Source organism: Astyanax mexicanus, chromosome 19 (genome assembly GCF_023375975.1).
Source record: "Astyanax mexicanus isolate ESR-SI-001 chromosome 19, AstMex3_surface, whole genome shotgun sequence".
Classification (NCBI taxonomy): domain Eukaryota; kingdom Metazoa; phylum Chordata; class Actinopteri; order Characiformes; family Acestrorhamphidae; genus Astyanax; species Astyanax mexicanus.
In genome coordinates, this window is record NC_064426.1 from 37,262,570 (window position 1) to 37,283,778 (window position 21,209).

General features: G+C 35.8%; 3 protein-coding genes across 3 annotated transcripts in view; all 3 read right to left on the bottom strand.

Moving 5' to 3' along the window:
* Positions 1-689, bottom strand: part of zgc:171844 (uncharacterized protein LOC100151763 homolog) — a 39,596-nt gene extending 38,907 nt beyond the window's left edge. Inside the window, exon 1 of the mRNA XM_049468203.1 lies at positions 464-689. Within this exon, the coding sequence (XP_049324160.1) occupies positions 464-545 (82 nt within the window). The 5' untranslated portion in view covers positions 546-689. The remainder of the gene's footprint in view (positions 1-463) is intronic.
* Positions 690-7,573: 6,884 nt separating this feature from the next.
* On the bottom strand, positions 7,574-11,494 carry mfsd6l (major facilitator superfamily domain containing 6-like). The gene is made up of 2 exons (XM_022665077.2): positions 11,322-11,494; positions 7,574-9,697 (listed from the first exon to the last, which is right to left on the bottom strand). Exon 2 carries the CDS (start codon positions 9,654-9,656, stop codon positions 7,857-7,859), a length of 1,800 nt encoding a protein of 599 aa, XP_022520798.2. The 5' UTR covers positions 9,657-9,697; positions 11,322-11,494; the 3' UTR covers positions 7,574-7,856.
* Positions 11,495-12,740: 1,246 nt separating this feature from the next.
* pik3r6b (phosphoinositide-3-kinase, regulatory subunit 6b) overlaps positions 12,741-21,209 on the bottom strand; it is a 34,999-nt gene continuing 26,530 nt past the window's right edge. The window contains exons 12-20 of the mRNA XM_022665102.2: positions 21,030-21,129; positions 20,533-20,652; positions 20,212-20,322; positions 19,395-19,509; positions 18,645-18,712; positions 17,105-17,195; positions 16,899-16,954; positions 16,339-16,442; positions 12,741-15,255 (exon numbers count right to left, since the gene is read on the bottom strand). Of these exons, the coding sequence (XP_022520823.2) occupies positions 15,105-15,255; positions 16,339-16,442; positions 16,899-16,954; positions 17,105-17,195; positions 18,645-18,712; positions 19,395-19,509; positions 20,212-20,322; positions 20,533-20,652; positions 21,030-21,129 (916 nt within the window). The 3' untranslated portion in view covers positions 12,741-15,104. The remainder of the gene's footprint in view (positions 15,256-16,338; positions 16,443-16,898; positions 16,955-17,104; positions 17,196-18,644; positions 18,713-19,394; positions 19,510-20,211; positions 20,323-20,532; positions 20,653-21,029; positions 21,130-21,209) is intronic.

The window sequence follows — 21,209 nt, forward strand, 5'->3', positions numbered from 1 at the left end:
TTGGACAACGGTGTGACAATGTTGTTAAAAAAACATAAACAGTGCAATATTTAGACAAAGTTGTGACAATGTTGCTGAGGAAATGTAAACAGTGTAATATCTGGGCAACGTTGTGACAAACCAACTTCAGCCTCGTGTGACAATATTGTTGAGAAAATTGAAACAGCGCAACATTTGCACATGGTTGGGACAATGTTGTTGAGAAAACATAAATAGTGCAATATCTGGACAACGTTGTGACAATGTTTTGCAAATATTGCACTGTTTAGATTTTCTCAACAACACTGTCACAACGTTGTCCAGATATTACGCTGTGTACATTTCCTCAGCAATATTGTCACAACGTTACTGAGAAAACGTAAACAGTGTAATATCTAGAAAACGTTGTGATAATGTTATGTAGAGGAGTCAGAAGACTTGACTCACTGAACTTAAGCTACAGGACTTCACCTGCTCCGCTCACCTGCTGCAGCTGCGGGCTCGACGGGTTCGGTTCGCTCCACAGATCCGTACTGTTTAGGAGATTTCCTCTCTTTTTTCTCCATCCTGACCTGAAACACTGTTCCTCACACTGATACCGATACCAAACAATCCGGATTATTACAGTCTAAATACAACAGAAACAGCGTTAATTCAGTTCTCTATAACTGAGCTCAGGAGCATCTCAGCATCTCCACACTGAGCTGAGCTGAGCTGAAGAGAGAGAGTATTTATACACGAGAGAGAGAGAGAGAGAGAGAGAGAGAGAGAGAGAGAGAGAGAGAGAGAGAGAAAGAGAGAATATGAATGGGCTATACTCACCTGAAAACCGCCCTCTGGTGGGAATAATAGAGAATGCAGTAGTGACTATAGATTATTCTTTATTAAACTTATTGGAGTCTCAATCGAAAGCAAAAGCTGGTTGACCATCATAGTGTATTTCTTTTGTATTTTTTAAATATATGATATATTTTCATAGGACACCATTGAAGCTATAACGCTTTAATACACCTGCAGAAGACATGTCTCCACAAACCATCACCGATTGGTGGAAACTTCACACTAGATCTCAAGCAGTTTGGACTGTGTGTCTCTCCACTCTTCCTCCAGACTCTGCTCCCTTGATTCACAAATGAAATGTAAAATTTACTGATGATCAGTGATGTTTTGGAGAGACATATCATCTGCTGGTGTTGATCCACTGTGTTTTATTATCAAGTCTAAAGTCAGTGCAGTTTTGTTTTCCCACAAAATCTTACAGCACTTCATGCTGAACCTCTGCTACTGACAACTTTAATAGAGATGCAGATTTCATTTCCCAGCAGGACTTGGCACACTGCCCACACTGCCAAAAGTACCAATTGGTCTTATATAATATTTTACATTTCTAAGACAATGATTTTTGTATTTTTATTGGCTGTAAACCATAATCATCAACAAGATGAAAGAAATAAACGCTTAAAATAGATCACTCTGTGTTTAATACATCTATATAATACATAAGTTTCACATTTTGAACTGAATTACTGAAATCAAGTAACTTCTTAATGATATTCTAATTTCCTGAGATGCAGTAGTATATATAGCTGAAGAAAGCTCAGCTTCTGGGAGCAAATTTCTCCTCTGCGGCTATTGTTTGTTCTGCAGCATTAAAATTTTTTATTTTACTTCATTTATTTGTATTTTTTTAATCTTCAGTTGAGTACACATCTAAATATTTTTTAATGATTGCATTTAAAATGCTATAAAATTATTATTTTTGTCAGCATTAAAGAAGATTAACTGATTCATGATGTCATAATTCTTACATGAAAGGGATATATATATATATATATGGAAGTAAATTTCACCCAATCCAGTAAAGAGCTGAGCATGCACACACCATCAAACAGCACTCTTTATGCTTTCACTGTTATGCTTTAACTATTATTATTTAATGGGTGCCTAAAACTCCCCTAAAACATTTGGCATGTCAGGGTATAGCTGCTGGATCAAATTAACCCAAAGTGTGCTGTTATATAGTGACCCAGAGCTGAGTTGTGAAAATGATTCATCTTTTTTTTATCCAAATGTTTGTAAGTTTAGTGTTGATATTTAACCTTTTATATGTCTATGTATTTTAAAAACCTATTGCTTTAAGGCAGGGGTGTCCAAACTTTTTTGTTGGGGGCCAGAGGGAGAAATATATTTGAAGTCACGGGCCACAGACTCTGTAATAAAACAAATAATGAAATATACCACTTTAAATAATACATTTCCTGATTATTTCATTTACACACCATTTTACTTGACTTACTATTTTTCCAATTGATGTTTAATTTCATGATGTCCCTCCGCTTTTAGACTCTTTGGCACATTTTCTGCGCTAGAAATGCGCACTTTCTCCGCTTTTAGACTCTTTGGCCCGTTTTCTGTGCTAGAAATGCGCACTCTCTCCGCTTTTAGACTCTTTGGCCTGTTTTTCTGCGCTAGAAATGCACACCCTCTCCACTTTTAGACTCTTTGGCCCGTTTTTCTGCGCTAGAAATGCGCACCTTCTCTGCTTTTAGACTCTTTGGCCCGTTTTTCTGCGCTAGAAATGCACACCCTCTCCGCTTTTAGACTCTTTGGCCCGTTTTTCTGCGCTAGAAATGCGCACTCTCTCTTCTTTTAGACTCTTTTGCCCCGTTTTTCTGCGCTAGAAATGCGCACTCTCTCCGCTTTTAGACTCTTTGTCCCGTTTTTCTGCGCTAGAAATGCGCACTCTCTGCGCTTTTAGACTCTTTGTCCCATTTTTCTGCGCTAGAAATGCGGACTCTCTCCGCTTTTAGACTCTTTGCCCCGTTATTCTGCGCTGGAAATGCACACTCTCTCCGCTTTTAGACTCTTTGCCCCATTTTTCTGCGCTAGAAATGCGCACTCTCTCCGCTTTTAGACTCTTTGCCCCGTTTTTCTGCGCTAGAAATTGCGCACCCTCTCCGCTTTTAGACTCTTTTGCCCCATTTTTCTGCGCTAGAAATGCGTACTCTCTCCGCTTTTAGACTCTTTGGCCCGTTTTTCTGCGCTAGAAATGCGCACCCTCTCCGCTTTTAGACTCTTTGGCCCGTTTCTGACACCTAGCGTTCAAACTTTGAATCTCACATTATAAAAATCTGTTTAACAGCGGGCCAACTTTCATTCTATTTCTAAAATACCTCGCGGGCCGCTCCAAAAAAGCAAACGGGCCGTAGTTTGGACACCCCTGCTTTAAGGTCTGTAAATATGATAACTGTGTTCTTTTTTTGTCATTAATATTAACATTGCAAAAAAAAAAAATCAATAAAGAAAACATGAATTAAAAAAAAGAGTGGATGAACAGAACCATTAGGTTCCACTAACTAACAGTATATTATACTGTAAAACATCTGGCTACTGCCAGTAACTCCTGAGAGTAAACATGATCACAGCGTTAGTATCTGCTGATAGCCCCCCTCATAACTCAGGAGCGCTGGCACTGCCAGCCTTTCCCACTGACCTTTGAGTTCTTACAACACACCATGTTAAACCATCGATTCAGCATGGCCTGCTTCACACCTCAATATCTGTGCGCTGTTGTTATTATAGACTGGCAAATATTGAAGAACATGTTTTATATCAGATAAGAGAGTGAAAACCTTAAGACTTAACAAACATCAGTGGAACTGGACACTGGGAGATATGGGAATTGATTAATACATTGATCCTGTAATCTTTAGGTCCTGTTATATGTGCTTTACTTCTAAGCACATGCTGTATCCCATGACTTTTGCCATGTCCGAGATATGACCTGTAGGGTGTAGGGTATTTTGTAATGAATTTGTATTGAAAAAAAGTCTCCACCTGGATGTAAGTAAGTAAATGATGTGGGGTTGGTTGATGCTGCAGTTGGTCTCTGCAGGTTTAGGTTCAGCAACAGTATGTGCTGCTGAATGAATGAGGTCAGCTGACCTCAATACCTGAATATACTGAATATAGACCAGGTTATTCCATCAATGGATTTTTTTCTTCCCTGATGGACACGGCCATATTCCAAGATAAGACAATATCAGGATTTATGGGGCTGGAATTGTGAAAGAGTTCAGGGTTCAGGGAGCATGAGATCATCATTTTCACACATGGATTGAGAGAGAGTCCACCACAGAGTCCAGATCTTAACCTCATTGAGAATCTGAAGAGCTGCTTTTTGCAGCGGTTGGTCAGACTCTACCATCATCAATGCTGCTGCAAGATCTTGGTGATAAATTAATGCAACACTGGATTGAAATAAATGTTGTGACGCTGCAGAAGCTTATTGAAATAATGCCACAGTGAATGTGTGCTGCAATCAAAGTTAACGGCGCTCCAAACAAATGTTAGAGTGTACGATGACTTTTTGTTTTGACCAGGCTTTGTATATTAAACGTGTCAATTGCATAGAAAATGAATAACATAGAAACATGTTTTATTGTGTGAACAATAACTACGAAAAAAAGAAAAACACTTATCTCCATATTTGTCGCTTTTTAGTTTACTACATAATTTGAACAGACAAACTGTCCCTTACACTGTGCCAAAATGTCTTGAGGAATGGACCAATAGAAACTCTTCAAAATGTTCTGAAATAAACTCTTTTTACATTGACTTCCATTGAAAGTTGACAAGGTTTTTTTTCTCTCCTGTGAAGTTCCTGTTTTGGAGATAAGTGTTTTTCATTGGACAGCAAAGATATACAGCACTAAATAAAAGTGCTTAAATGTCACCAGGCTCTAAAAAATAGATAGTGTGAATTATGGGAGGAAACTGCAGCCAAACATGGTAGCATTAATAATCTGTCTAAAAAAAGATCTGTGAAAGGACATTATCTTCATGTCAGTGGTATAAAATGGTTGTAATCAATAATATTTTTTGACACAATTAATTCTGGATCAATACATCGATCACCACAAAACTAGTCATTGTAAGAAGTCACAAAGTGAACACTGCAAATGGATTGTTATTTTTTTCTTTCACTTTGACTAAAACAACACATTTTTTTTTTAATCAGTCAAATCAAACATAGTTCCACGGACAAAAAACTGAGACAACCATACAGTTCTTACTTCTCAGAGATGTATATTCATAGAGAGAGAATAAAAATTAAATTCTACATTTTTCATCATGGAATACAGTTTTTTTTTCCTTCCTCTTTCATAGCATTTTGAGCATCCCAAATCTGAGCTATGGTTTAGTATAGGTTTAGTGTGCAACGTTGAAAAAATGTTGTCATATCAACATTGGTTCAATTTGATTCAATTTTGGATACAACCATAACTCAACGCTGATAACGCAACATAACACCAACATTGATTCAATGTTGAAATGTTTTTTTTTTGTTTTCTTATTTTATTTTCATTTTATTCATTTTTTTATTATTCTTATTCTTATAGTTATTATTATTTGTATTTTTTTTTATAGTTTTGTATTATTGCTTTTTAACTTATTTTGAATTTATTTTATTGTTATTACTATTTTTATTATTATGATTGCTTTTATTTTTGTTAGTTCATTTATTTATTTGAATTTTTATTGCATTATGTACAAGTTAGTTTTAGCTATTTTTAACTCATTTTTGTCGTATTAGTCTTACTTTCTTTTGATCTTAATTTTTTGTCAAGTAAACCATACTTAATTTTAATCATTAATTTATTTATTATTTTTTTTCTATATTTTATTCTAATTCTACTTTTATTTTTTTTATCTATTTTCATATTTTATTTACTGCTATTTTACAATAATTAAATTTAGCTATTATGTTCTCTGTCATGTCAATACCTGTTTTTGTAAATGCTCGGCTACATTGATGTACATTGAGGGCAGCCCTCATTTCCAGAGTTAAAAAAAAAAAAAAAAAATGCCAGCTGGGATATGTAACCATAACATTCCTGGCCAGAAACACCATTAACATAAGCAACACTTCCAGTAAAGTGGGTAAATTACTGCAGTACAGGTTTGGCAAACATTGTGTGAAACAGGTTTAACAGATTCTGTGTTACAGTTCGGCCACATGCTGTCGCTCTGTTTCTCCTCAGAGTTTAACAACTGAAAACATTACTGAAAAAACATGTGATCATCCAGAGTAAACACCCCCCCCCCCCCCCTCCCCCTTCTCCTTCTCAAGCCCCACCCCCCAAACTCCACCCCCAACCTCCCAAATACACTAAACATCTCAGCAGTAAATGCCTGGACCCCTTACCTTCATACAGCCCACCTTTACTTCAAAGCCCAATTACTTTAAATATAATACAAATAAATGACTACTTACAACATCAACAACATGCACACCATGTCTTATCAAAGAGAGCATCACAATGCAAAATAATATATATTATATATATTTATAATGATAAGAATTTTCACTAAACAATATTCATCACAAAATCAGATTCACATGCAGACAAAAGTTATCAAAAGCAGCAGATTCTCAAAACTGCTATTTAAACACTGCTCCTGTCACAATAACTACTTTTGTATGGACCATATATTGATATTTTTGTAATAAACAATATTATTGTCAGTTAAAGATACATTTTGCCACAGAAATGCTGGTTATTTAATAGCATAATAATACAATTACTGTTTATAGTAGAACTTTATATAATTTATAAGAAATCAAAATATCCAAATTAATCATAAGCTATATTTATACAAATATTACTGCGTACAAGTGATACATTGTACAATATTAACTTATATATTTAAAAAACATTCACGTTAATGGACTCTCTTTACTAAATAAAACTGTTGAACGATAATGTATTTATTGTGACAGGCCTATCAAATTTTATTCATTACTTCCAATTTCATCCAGGTGCAGAACTATTCACACTCTTTGTAATAAAATATACAGTTTAATTAGTGATTATAAACACTGACGATGTCCACAATATACTAAGAAATGTTGGACTATATTTGATTATTTTATGAATACTTATTGTTGCTCACACACAAGATTTTGTGGAGGCCTAATGCAAACTGAGGCATTATTATTATTATTATTATTATTATTATTATTATTATTATTATTATTGCTAGTGTATAGTAATGCACTGAGCATATTCAAAAACTGCACTGGTTCTTCACACTGGTACTGTACAGCCTCCTTCACAAGGTTTCTCCAAGAGGAGCATCGTTTTAATACAGCGGCTCCATAATGCATATGTGCAAATTATATTGTATTTATAAAAAGAAATGCTATGCTATGTTTACTTAAAAATATATTATTACATGAAATATTTCTCTAATGTTGGGTTGTGGGAATACTGCAAAAAATTAGCAATTTTTGTAATTTTTTAATTCATTTAATTAACTTTTTGTAATTAATTGTGTTAATTTTTAATTGCATATATTTTATTGACTTTACACTTTTTTGTCTTGCTTTCGTAAAGAAAATGTCACTGTTCTGAATATATTTTTTGATCAAACACCGGAAGTGTTTTTTTTTTTGGTCCGAATAAGTTTGGTTGCCAAACATTCAGTGCATTCATCCTACACACTGAATAAAGCAACCTAGCCAAAGGTTTCTAACGTGACTTTTTTTAATGCAATATGTTTTAAGGATGTTTCGAGGATTTCAAATTGATAAGCATCTTCACTTTTAATAATTGTCCAACTTGATTTGCAGTAATGGGCAAATACAATGGCACAAAAGACAGAAACATTGGCATAAGTGTCCAGCTGTAGCATAGTTTCAACATGGAACAAAGAAAATGTGAATGTAACATTTCTTAATGTTCCCTAATGCCCTGTAAAAATGCCCATTAGAATAGAAAGGAACAAAGCGTAAAGTGTAACTTGGAACAACGTTACACAGGCCGCCTTGACAGTGGTGTTTACAGAAGGTGGTTCTCCAGGTATACTCCTTATTAATCCAGTCTCTTCCAATTGTTGTTGCCCTTGTCATCCTTCATAGCCTTTTCCAGCCAGTCATTTTCCTGTTCCTGGTCCGATTCAGACTCGCTCGCCTCACTGGCATCAGCTGCCAGCAGACGAGAGTAGTTTATCCTGTGCTGGCGAGGGATTCTCCATTGAAACACAGCTAATGCAACGCACCACAAAGCAAGCATGGTCGCCATTCCCTGGAAGAGTACACTAATGCAAAACTTCTGCACTACAAACCCTCCTAAAACGCTGCCTAGACCAGCTCCAAAATCCAAAGACAGGGTTTCAAAGACGCGATGCACAGCCCTTTCCGTACCTGGAGAAGCAATGTCCAGACCCTGTGCCTCTACTGCCCACCAGAGGGCACCAGTTGAAAGTCCAGCCAGAAGCTGAGCAGGAATTGCTGCCCAGGGAGTCCACAGGAAAGAGAAGTAAAGGCATTGAAAAGAGAGTCCCAAAATTGCAAGAATCAGAAGTCTTCCATGGGATTTTAGGAAACGGGTTACAGTTCCGTTCAAAGGCGCAAAGGTAGCCTGGCACAAAGGTGCCAACGCCAATGCAATTCCTATTTGAAGCTCTGTAGCTCCGTGGTCCTGCATCTGCCAGGGAAGAAAGTCAGCAAGAACAGATCCCGCCATGCCAGTAAGAAGGGCACTGACTACACAGAGCAGTGCCCGTGAGTCGCCTCGCACCAACTGCAAAGCCTTCAGTCCGCTACCTGGAAGACGTTCACGCTTGTGGCGATAAAGAGGCAGCAAAGCAGCAACAGGCACGATCACAAACATGAGCAAAACGTAAGCGTAGAAGTGTATCACAGTCCCGAAGACACAATACAGGATGCTTACGAGAATGCCAGTGCTTCCCACACCACCGGCAGTTCCAAGAAGCCTCCAGGGTTTGACAGTCCTGTGGCGATCCGTCGCATCCACAAAATCAAGGTACTCGTGCAGCCCATCATCAGCGGTCCACTCCAACGGTGCAGCCATGAGCTCCCATATGCCTACGACAATCATCACCAAGAAGAACATCTGATGTTGGGCATCCATGACTTTTAGACTTCCAAGGAACTCAGAACGAACTACGTTCAACTCCAACTCGTTCTTTGTTTGTTGTTGTTCACCCTTTTTTAATGCTCTACCGGTCCTTCTCTCTGCTGGTTGGCTTGGTGGAGATTGGCTTGGCGTTTCCAGAGATTCTTGCCCATCTTTTTGACTGGCAGCTTTTGACTGGTCAGAAACTGCTTCAACCTTTTGGGTGTCTGAGATCTTTGAGGTCTCTTTGTTATTGGTTGATGCCAATGTGGTGACCACCAGTGGAGGACTGTGCTCAATTTCAGTTTGGCTATCTGTAAAATTACCCAATGGTGTAGAAAACTTGTGCATTGAGAACGTGGAAGTTGTTGGAGGTTTCAGAGTGCTAGAATCAAACGTATGATTAGCATTTAGCCGACTAACGTTACAACTTACGCTCTCTGTGCTCACTCCTGTAGCTGGGAAGACCAAAAGCATTAGAGCAGCTATTGCTGAAAAGATAGCCGACCCTATTATAACCACCCGCCTTTTGTTGTGGCGTCTAGCCAGGGTGCTAGAGACAGGCCTCCAAAGCAAAGCCACCAAATGCCTGAGTGCCATGATGATGCCGGTCATGGAGGCGGTCAGTCCGAGCTGTCGCAGGTACAGGGTGAGGAAGGGTAGAAGACATCCTGAGGCACAGCAAAGCAGGAAATGAAAGACGCCTGCAAGGCCCACAGCCCCTCGGACATCCCACTGCTTGGTCGTCTTCATTGCTGCTCCCTCCTTCACTCCAAACAGTGATAAGAAGAGCTCTGGAAACAGAAAAACAGAAGCATCAAAGAAGTGGAGCCATTTTCATATGAACAAGGTACAACTCATAGCAGATCATAGTTACAATCATAGGGCATTGTGTACTCATACAATATAGTCACTAGTCTATATAAAATTAGAATCTATCTGCACATTTTGAAGTGTTTTCAGACCTTTTAGAGACCTCCAAAGATGCTGATCAGTTTCACTAAATTCATTTAGACAGCTGAGAAGAGAGCATCTTACTGTAAATCTTCTTAGACATTTTACTAAGAGACGCTTCATAAATAAAAGCCAATGTTGGTTAAAAAAAATATTATCTTAATACATTTTAAATTGGAAATACAAAAAAAATAAAATTCCACTTTTCTTTCCAGCAAAATTCCAGAAATCCATCATGCTCAAGGTTACTTATTCCACTCAGAGTAAATGTAAGTATTATTAACAAATTAAAATACACAAAATTATAAAGAAAACATGTATTTAATCACAGTAACATATAAACAGTTTCGCAGAGGAACACTTTTAAAGGTTTTGGGTAATTCATTTGTGTACTTTCAATAAATTATCCAACACTAATGATTTCAGTAATAAAACAAATATAAGGATAATGAATAACACTCTGTTTTTAAAAATTATTCAGCTGAAATATAATATTTTTGTAATCATTAATTAGGAATATTTAAGACTGTGGCTTAGCAAAGTGTGACTGCAAGTTTATTTGCCCTATGAAAATCTTATTAGACATAAATTGCAATTTATACAGATAATTTAAGTCCAACACAAACCACTTAGAGATTTATTCGGCCGAACACCGAAAGCACTTTTTTTTCGGCCGAACATTTGGTCAATCCAAAGGTTTTTTATTTATTTATTTATATTCGGATGTACAGAATATAATTTAATGTATATAAATAAATATGTAAAACGTAAGTAAATCACTCAATTAAAATAATATGGTGATTAAAACGGTAAACAATAATTATAATAAATATAAAAAATAAATACATATACATAAACATACATATCTTAATATTTTGTCATTTATATTTCGGGCGAAAATAGCAAAAAAGCACATTCGGTGTTCGGCCGTATAGTTTTGGCTGAATCTAAAACGCATTTGGATCTGCAGAGCATTTCCTCCATCTGGAATAAAGCTGCTTTATTCAGTTCACGGCTCGGAGCCGTTCTAGGAACTTTATTTACATACCGGGTCATCTGGGTCAGGTTAAACAAAGAACAACTGTCTAAATAGAGACTAGAACAAAGCCGCAGGTACTTTCGGAACTATTTCGCGATATTCGCTATAGTTTAAGTGTAACGTTTTATGAGATTTAACGTAAGTATAAGTTCTGAAGGAAAGTTTAGAGCGAGGTTGTTGCAGAACATCTCCTCTGCAGCTAAACACAAAATTATATTTGCAGATTTTGTTACTATTACTTGTCCTTATATTAAAGAAAGATCATGATTATTAATTAGCGCTATGCCGCAAAAACGTAAAAGTGGCAAAAACATCAGAACTTTCGATTTGCGCGTCTAATACCTGCATAAAAAAAAACACCTGAGCTGCACACCTGTTTGAGTTTGTACACGTCATGCTCTGGACTCATCTGAAAGGTTCTTTACCTGCAGCGCTTCCTCTCGATCAGCGCGCGGTTCTCATCCTGATCTGCGTGAAAAGAGTATAAATAATCCTCCACATTAATCCAGATCCACCCAGATCCAGTCTCTTCACTTCTGCCCCAGAGAGAGAGAGAGAGACCCACTGGGGATCTATGGCGCGAGCTGCCTACCTTTTGGGGGCGTTGCTTATTGAGAAAACAGCGCCCCCGACGGTGGGTATAAATATTACAATGACTCCAATCTTAATTTTAAAGAAACAAAGATTGATCTTCAGTAGTGCTTAAAAATACTTAAGATGTGTCAAAGGTATAGATACTACTAGGGTTTAAAATACTTCTGTAGATGATAAAGCAAAACTCAATCTCTTTACTTTTTAAGTAATTTTATTTAAAAAGGTGGTTTCAAAACTACTTAAAGTATAAAAGTAAAAATAATGTAAGGAGAAAAAATAAAGCCATCAGGAACAAAAGCTTAGGATCCACAGAGTCCTGTAGTGCACGTAAATATGCATGTAAATATATTAAAGTTAAAGTTTAGTTGGACTGGAGTTTGTCTGGAGTTCTCTTGAGTCTCTGCACAGATCATCTTCGAACTAGGCTACATATGTCTGCTATGTTATTGCTGGAGTGTGGGCGTGCCTAATTAAAAAAATAAATCCAGAAAAGTATAGATATGCAAAAATGTACCCAAAACTTCACCAAATTTTCACACAAATCTTAAAAGTATATATATATATATATATATATATATATATATATATATATATATATATATATATATATATATATATATATATATATATATAATTTTTCTCCTTATTGTTTTTTATACCACATTAAAAGTTAGGATAAATAGGATAAATATTTTGTGAACAGCAAACATACCAACTAAACACAATATGAATTAAATACTAATTATTGTCATGTAATTATTGTCAAGGTCTTTTCATATATTTGGCTGAAAACCAAAAATGCTTTTTTGTGATTTGTGATTCTGCTGTAAGTTTCTAAATATTTGGCAACCAAAAATGTTGTATATTGTAAATTTATATCACATTAAAAGTTAGGATAAATTGTTATCCTTCAAATAAAAAAAAAAAAACTAATGAAAAAAAAAGAACTTGAACTTTTTCCCAAAACAAATCTAAAAACAACGTAATCAATTTAAAAGTCAGATTAGAAGTGAAACCCCAATTCTACAAAAAGTTGGGACACTATGTAAAAGGCAAATAAAGGTATATTTAAAAACTCCAGCTACTGCTTTCATCACTTTCCAGCAATCTTTTTTTTGTTTTCATTTACATTTATTTACATTAAGTCCCACTTTTTTTGTCTAACCGAGTAAATGCCCATATATATATATATATATATATATATATATATATATATATATATATATATATATATATATATATATATATATATATATAATCCTTCAATGCGAAAATCTGCTTGTAAAAAAAAAACACCAGAACAGTCTTTTTGTAATTTTTTTTATTGTATTTTTTTCTTTCTTTACTTTTTTGTTAGTTTTATAAGTATGTGTGTAAAGATTCACTGTGTCTATATTTATTTGATCATAAAGGTAAGAAAACTAGTAGTGTAAAATAAGATTCACGGTTAAGGTGTGTTCATTTTAAAGATGATATTTGGTTTATTTTTAAAAGGTATTGCATGATTTAACCTTAAATTAATGAGCTAGAGCTCCACCTGCTGGAAGGAAACCACAGTCTCAGGACCAGCACAAGTCCAGGCTTTAGTTGGTAGAGGGTTTCAGATGATCTAAGCTGGTCTTTGATGGTGAAGGTGGTTGAAAAGCTGCTCATCCAGGCGAAAAACTACTTTTTCCTGTTAGTCTTGGTTGGTCATGCTGGTTTTGCTGGTTGTGCTGGTGGATCGCTTTGGTTTTGATGGTCAGGTTTGACTATACTGGTTGTCTAGTTGGTCCAGGTTGAAAATGTTTGAAGACCAGTTAAACCAGCTATAAGAACATTTATCAAAGTATTGAAAACCAGGAAGAATGTCTTCAAAGTTACAGTAATAATGTTCCAGAAATGTTCTAATAATGGGTTCCATCACAACATTAACAAACGTTTGGAATCATTAAAAAAACTTTACAGATTGAACGTTCTAAAAATTAAACTTTGATGTTCAGAAAATGTTCTATTACCCAAAAATTGTTGGATGGGAGGCTGATAATCCAGTTTAACCATTTTGACCAGTTTGGGAAATCAAACCAATTTTATAACGAATCTGCCAATAATAATAATAATAAAAAAATCTATAATAATAATGCAGGACTATATTATGGACTGTACAATCAGTGTTCATAAACTATAAATATATTAATAGTTCTGAAGCAGCTGTAGCTCTGATTTAATAATACCCTATTGATAAATAATCTAAACGTCTGTGTACAAAAACAGACAGACGGGGGATCATAATATACAATAGCTATTGTCATTAAACACCTACCGTATACAGTATATTTAAAAAAAGATACTAAATAACTAAATTAATGTATGCATGGCACACAATCACATCACAAAGGTACAGAACTAGTTAAAGGTTTGGACACACCCCTTCTTATTTAATGTGTTTTTTTTATTATTATTATTTTTTAAATTGTAGATAATTACTAAAGACATTATAACTATTTCTAAAGGAATGCATATACATATTTATAATTTAAGCAAACAAAAAATGTGTTAAATAAATCAAGATATGTTTTATATTATTTTTAGATTCTTCAAAGTAGTACCTTTAGCTTTGATGCTTACTTTGCCTCCTCTTAGCTAATTCTCTTAGTGAGGATTCTCTTCATTAGGTAGAACCTAGAATGGTTCTCCAGCTGTATTAAAGGAGGTTCTAGATATGCTGAACTCTTCATATACTTGAACTGCTTTTTCTTAGGCTTTCTGTCAGGTATTTGTGAAGCCCAAACACTATTCTATTTTGTCTACTACCAAACTGCATATGTGTTGCTTTATAGTTTATACGCCCTTAATATTTATCTACAATGTAACAAATAATACAAATAAAGAACAAACGTTAATGAGTGTGTATCCAAACTTTTGTCTGGTACTGTACAGGTGCAGCTCAAAAAATTAGAACATCATTAAAAAGTTACTTTATTTGTGAGATATTTTAAGCGTTTATTTGAATATTATATAAAACCAGTTGGTCCTTTTGGCAGTGTGCAAAGTCCTGCTGGAAAATGAAATCCGCATTTCCACAAAAGTTGTCAGCAGAGGGAAGTATGAAGTGCTGTAAGGCTTTCTGGGACTCCAAACCATCACTGATCATCAGTAAATTTTACATTTCATTTGTAAATCAAGGGAGCAGAGTCTGGAGGAAGAGTGGAGAGACACACAGTCCAAACTGCTTGAGGTCTAGTGTGAAGTTTCCACCAATCAGTGATGGTTTGGAGAGACATGTGATCTGCTTTCTGATTTCATTTTCCAGCAGGACTTGGCACACTGCCCATACTGCCAAAAATAACAATTGTTCTTATATAATATTCTTATTTTCTGAGACACTGATTTTTGGGTTTCATTGGCTGTAAGACATAATCATCAACAATAAAAGAAATTAACGCTTAAAATAGATCACTCTGTTTGTTTAATACATCTATATAATATATGATTTTCACATTTTGAACTGAATTACTGAAATAAAGTAACTTTTCAATGATATTCTCATTTTTTTGAGATGCACCTGTATCATTTGAACCAGTCAGTTTCTTCGGCAGCAGAGTTCGTATCAGTGACGGAAGTGTCCGTTATCGTCACTGTAGAGCTCCGGAGAAGGTGTTGATGGGTAAAGAGAAAGTCCTGTTCAGAAATCTGCTCAGTCCCGAGTCCTCATCCTCTGCAGAGTGTCTGGACTTGGTCCTCTGAAGACAATATCCCGGGTCTGTGCAGGGAAACACCTCTATGCTACAAGAAAGATACAGAAGAAGATCACCAGACTGTCAAATATTTATTATTTTAGCACTAAATATTAATACTAATGGACTTTATACTAGTGGAGTCCAACAGGGTTCAGTCCTGGGGCCGATGAAACTGATGCTAATAACATTAATGGGATGTAATTGGTTAATTTCAAAATGCTGAATTAAATAAGATATCCAGATATAGCAGTTAAAAACAGACTACTGGAGTAACTAATGGCATTACAAGGGCTTTAACTATGAAGTTCAAAACCTTTAAATTGTCGTCCATGACATTTTTATTGTTCAATAAATTTTAAAATCTTATTACTAGTATTTAGAACTAAAAACTATTTTTATTTAAAATATGGGAATTGTAAAATGTAATGATTTCAGATGTTCTAGAATAGTACAACAGTCTAAGTGTTTTATTCAATAATGAAAAGATTAACCATTTTTTGAATAGTTGTATATTTACTGGTTTGTATCTCCATTTTTCGTCTTTCTTTTGTAAAATAGTACGTTTTTTTCCATTATGCATATTATCCGATATTTTCCCATGTATGCAACATTAGTAAGGAACAGGGGTGTCGCCTTGTTCTGGTAAGTGAGCACCAGGCTTTCGTTTATTTACAGTAAGCCTAAATTTCCAGATTTCCACTAAGGCTGGGTGCAGAAACTTTAGCATTAGCGGCTACTTGCTAATGCTTGTGGGATGTTCAGCACTACACTGAAGAACCCTGAGTGTTTAGTTAAGTCAGGGTGATATTAGCTAGCGGTTTGTCCCAAGTAGCTTGTTTTAACACAGTAAACACTTTCTCTAAAAGTCTCTGAAAGGCGAAAGAGCTCTCTCTTAGCATGGTCAGTGGCTAATGCTAATGCTGCTCCAGCAGTGCTAGCCGGGGATAGCAGCAGGCTAAAGGCCGATAATACTCACCTCTGAGCGGTGGAAGAGCTAGTGCTTAGCGCAATTTGCGGCTAATGCTAATAGCACCTGCTCCAGCCTCTGTGCTGGAGAAACTTCACTAAAACTAAGGTACAAAGGGGTTGAAGAAACTTCACTTAATAAAAAGGATCTGTGTTTCTTTACCTTTTAACATTTTTGAAGGTTTTCTGTGAGTCCTTGTCCAAACACACAGTGAACATCTTGTTCTCCAGGGTTCTGACAGAAATTCTGGTCACTCTGATTGTAGACTTTTGAAGAAAAAAAAATATTGTTATTGTAGCTAATTTTGTAGACATAAATAAATGATAAATACATGAGCATTTTATACATGAAAAACTGGTACCACTTTAAAATAAGACTACCTTTATAAAGGGTTTATAAATGGTTTACAATTAGTTTATTAATGTTTACTAATTAGGTCGTAAATGCCTTCAATAATAATCAGTTATAACACATACGTAGAAAGTGCAACAATATAGATGGGTGTGGGTTCACTATTTGGCAAACAACAGGTCATTGTTGCCCTTTCTACGTATGTGTTATAACTGATTATTAATGATTTCTAAGGCATTTACAACCTAATTAGTAACCATTAAAACAATTAAAAAACTAATTGTAAACCATTTATAAACCCTTTATAAAGGTAGTCTTATTTTAAAGTGGTACCGAAAAACTTTATATACAGTTAAATGACTCCTCCTTACCATGCAGGATCTAGTAGGGTTTGAGTCACGAAAATCCACATTTAGGCTGTCAAGATCTGCAAAAAAAAAATAAAGAAATAAAGAAATATTGCAAGATATAAACCCTAGTAAATCTGACAGCTCAGTCAAAATGAAACTGTAATATTAAACATGTCAGAGATGTTATCACTGCAGTGACAGAAACTGAATTTGATTTATCTCGGTACTTTTGGTTCCACATGAGGGAGTCCGACAGATCGATACGCCACACGTCGGCAGAGACATTCCTCGGTCCACCTCTCGATTGCTGATGGAAGCCTGCAGGATTAAAAAAAAAAAAAGAATGAAGGAAACTTTTCCCATCAACACACACCTTTATAATCTGCCCTTACTTCACTGATTACTCTGTAAAGCTGAGACTGAATAATATCACTAATAATACTAAATAGCCAAACACACTATGGGCCCTATTTTAGCAATCTATAGGGTGTTTCAATGTGTCTTTGCTATTGTAACAATGGGAAAAGTATGCATTGCGCAGCTCAAAACATGCAAAAGACACGTACTAATTCTCTTAATTAATCATTGGTGTGTTTCAGGCATATGACACAATAGCAATAAAACAATCAGCGTGTCTCTTGCCAGTCCCTTTAAGAGTCTTGCTAAGAAGGATTGCTATTTTAGGGGCGCAGCTACCTGAAAATGTCCAATGCTTCTTAGCAGAGGAAACTGACCTGCTCGTTTACACTCGTGCATTCTGTTTATTGTGGATGTAAAGTTTTGCACAGTTGCCACTAATGATGGGTGATATGGCCCTAAACTAATATCACGATATTTCATGGTATTTTCACGATAAAGATACTCTTAAATATATAACTGAAATATTGAAAAAATACAAGAATTTTATTAGATTTGTAACAGAAGTCAATGATCCAGAATTTCATGATACTAATAATAATGCACTCCAAATATTTCCATATATTATCCAGGATTAAAGTAAAATAAATAATACTGGACAGATATAATCTGTCTCTAATAGATATAAAATGGGAAATGAGAACAGTGTAAATTTTTCTTTTGCTAAAAACAGTTAAAAAAAAGTACTACCCTGATGTGATAATTAGGGATGAGTGATATGGCACAATATTTCAGGGTATAATATCGTTAACGATATTAAAAAAATGTTGGCGATATTTTTGCGTATGATACGATATAGCACACCCCAAGTTGCCACTAGGAATGGACTATGGGTTTGTGCACCTATGTTGACAATTCATTGCCAAGATAGCAATGAAAGTCTGACTGTTGATGTCTGTCTGGGTTGTATTCAGTCAGTGGCGCACACCTGTGTTTCCTAAAGCCAAGATAGCAATATGTCAGAAATCCCAAGTCTCCCGAAAGTTGCGGGATTCTACCGCATATCAATAAAGCGCATGCAAACAGAGGGGGCTCTAATTGCCCAGTTCTCTGCAAAGAGTCAGCCAATCAGTTTTTTGATGGGTACCTCTATGAAATTAATTTTTTCGCAATTTGGATGTCTGAGAAATGTACCTAAAAACACCTCTTTTTGAGACCACCACGTCCTTCAGCATAGATATATTCAAAAGCACTGTTGCTATTAAAACAGAGCAGGAAGAAGGCATAAAAATCGACTGCTGACTGGGTGGAAGATAGCAATGAGCATTGCAACGTGCGTTTTGCAGGGTGTAAGATAGAGCCCATGGAGCGTTTGGATTAAAAAAAAATAACATTTGGAGATTTTAATACCTTTCTGTAAATGACTGACACGTTTACTCCACTGACTTCTTGAGTGTGTTTCCTGTACCGCACTGATCCTGTAAAATTAAAAATATAACTGAATAAGCACTGGTGTTCAATCAGGCACATTCAATTCCACTTAATTGATTGATTGTGTAAATCTGTCACAAATGAGGAAGGGATGGACGTAAGTGCAGATATATAATTTATATTTTTAATTAATTAACAAGATAAATGAAAAAACAGAAAACAAACTCGGGTAGCGCAAAAAACCAAGAACTAAGAAAACTAAGAACAAAAGTTTAACTAAACAAACAAAAAACAGAAAAACTAGAATAACACTAAGAACACAAAATTAACAAACTAGGCACACTTACTTAACAAAACAGACCTGGACTGAAGAAACAGATTCTAGGAACACAAACTACAAAACTGGTACACGCAAATACGGATGACACAGATACAAAAGACTCGACACTGCACATTCAAACAGAGGGGCTTAAATACACGAGGAGAGTGAGAAACACCTGGGCATGGATGACGAGGGGGCGGGGTTACAGACAAGACACAGGTGAGAACACTAATTGCTAGGGCAGGGCTGGGGCGGAGCTAGGGTGGAGACAGGTACAAAAACACAACAGAAGCACATGGCTGGGAACACTTGACAGGAAACAGAGGGGCAGGAGCACAAGAGACCAAATGAGGGAGAAACACAAGACAGACATGGGCTAAGGTGTTACAAAATCTTTATATACCTACCTTTAATTGTATCTTTAAAGGTAGCTCTGAAAGGCCTGAATCCAGGGAAGTCAATGTCCAGCTGACACACAAACACCTCCTCCACAGCTTTAGAGTCTGCGTTAGAAAATGTCATCTAGATACAGGAACCAAAAAAAAAGAAACTTTTATTCATATACAACCTGAATTAAACATACGGCACCTGTCAAACGTTTGGACACACCTTCTCATTCAACATTACATTGTAAATGAATACTGAAGTGATCCAGACTATGAAGGAACACATAATGAATCATGTAGTAACTTAAAAGTGTTAAACAAACAAAAATACTCTGTGACGAAGCGTTTAGGTTCTCTTATCTGGGGAGCTGTGTGATCTTGTGGTTTCTGAAGCTGGCAACTATGATGAACTTATCCTGTACAACAGAGGAAACTCTTGCTCTTCCTTTCCGGGTGCGGTCCTGATGAGTTCCAGTTTCACCATTACGTTTTAGCTGTTTTTTGCAACTGCACTTGAGGATTCTTTGAAAGTTATTTAATTTCTTAAAGTATTTTTTTCTTTACTTAGTTTAGTAGTTTTGCCATAATCTGGATTAGAACATTACTCAAATAGAGTTATTCCCTGTATACCTGTAACTCTACCTCTTCACTACTTTACAACTGATGCTCTCAAACTAACATTAAGAGTCAAGAAGTTCAAGTAATTAACTCTTGACATTACTTGACTATTTTATCAGTTAATTGTTTATCAGTTTAAATCATATATTAAATAACAGTACCCAAAACAAATTATGAAACAATTCGTTCTTTAAATTATAAAAAAATACATGAGTCTGACCTTAACTAAAAAGATGGGGATGCTGATGGGCTGCTGTGCTGTGCGCGTGTAGTATGAGATAATATCCTGAAGAAAGGAATTTTGCTCTGAAGATCCACCAACACTGGAGTGCTATAATTCAAAGATCACACAAACACATCACTCATTAGTATCCACATTACACAGTACTCTATTACCATATAGAAAAACAGGAAGCAGAAACAGCTGTTGTTTGATGTAATATAACCGTGAGCAATTGCAATTTTTTGACTCAATAAACAATGTTGGAGTTTCCCAGACAGGGATAAACTTAATTCATGAATTTGAAAGATTAATTATTACCATTTCAGCAAATTTCAGGATCATGCCTCCCAGACTGCTGATGTTGCAGTCATACCACGGGTCTGCTTTTCCCAAACATGCTGCTATTGTAAGCATATCTACAAGTCCTGGAACAATTTCCTGAAAAAATATATACAATTTTAGAAGATTCTAATATTTTGTACCATCATTACCATCCACTGTGCTGTCCACCATGGTGGTAATGCCTTCTATGATGTATTCCCAGTACACTCATGACTGGAAGAATGTTGGATTCGAGCCACAATCCTTGGTACAACTCTAATAATCCGTCTCCCCTTGCCATGAGCATGCTGGCCATGTTGGTGTTTAGCCTCACTCACAAGATAACACCTCACAACATACAAGGCTGTGGACGTTCCCAAGCGATTCCATAAGCTAAGACTTTGTATTCAATTTACATACTCCTTTCCCATGACTTTTGACATGCCACGGTATATCACTATACACTAATATATAAATATTAAATTAGTGATTACCTGAACAGGAGAGGTTGTGACAGACTGGCTAGAGACTGGAATGTAGTAAATTTCCAAGTTGACCCTTTTTGTCAGAAAAAGATGGCGTGCCTCCCTCTTTCTGCACACGTTAATAACAAAAAGGAAAAAAAATAAAAATGCATATTAAAAATATACACTAGTGCATCTCAAAAAATTGGA

Bases quoted from the DNA above. Each gene is read 5' to 3' on its own strand.
- mfsd6l (XM_022665077.2), bottom strand. From the start codon at position 9,656: ATGAAGACGACCAAGCAGTGGGATGTCCGAGGGGCTGTGGGCCTTGCA.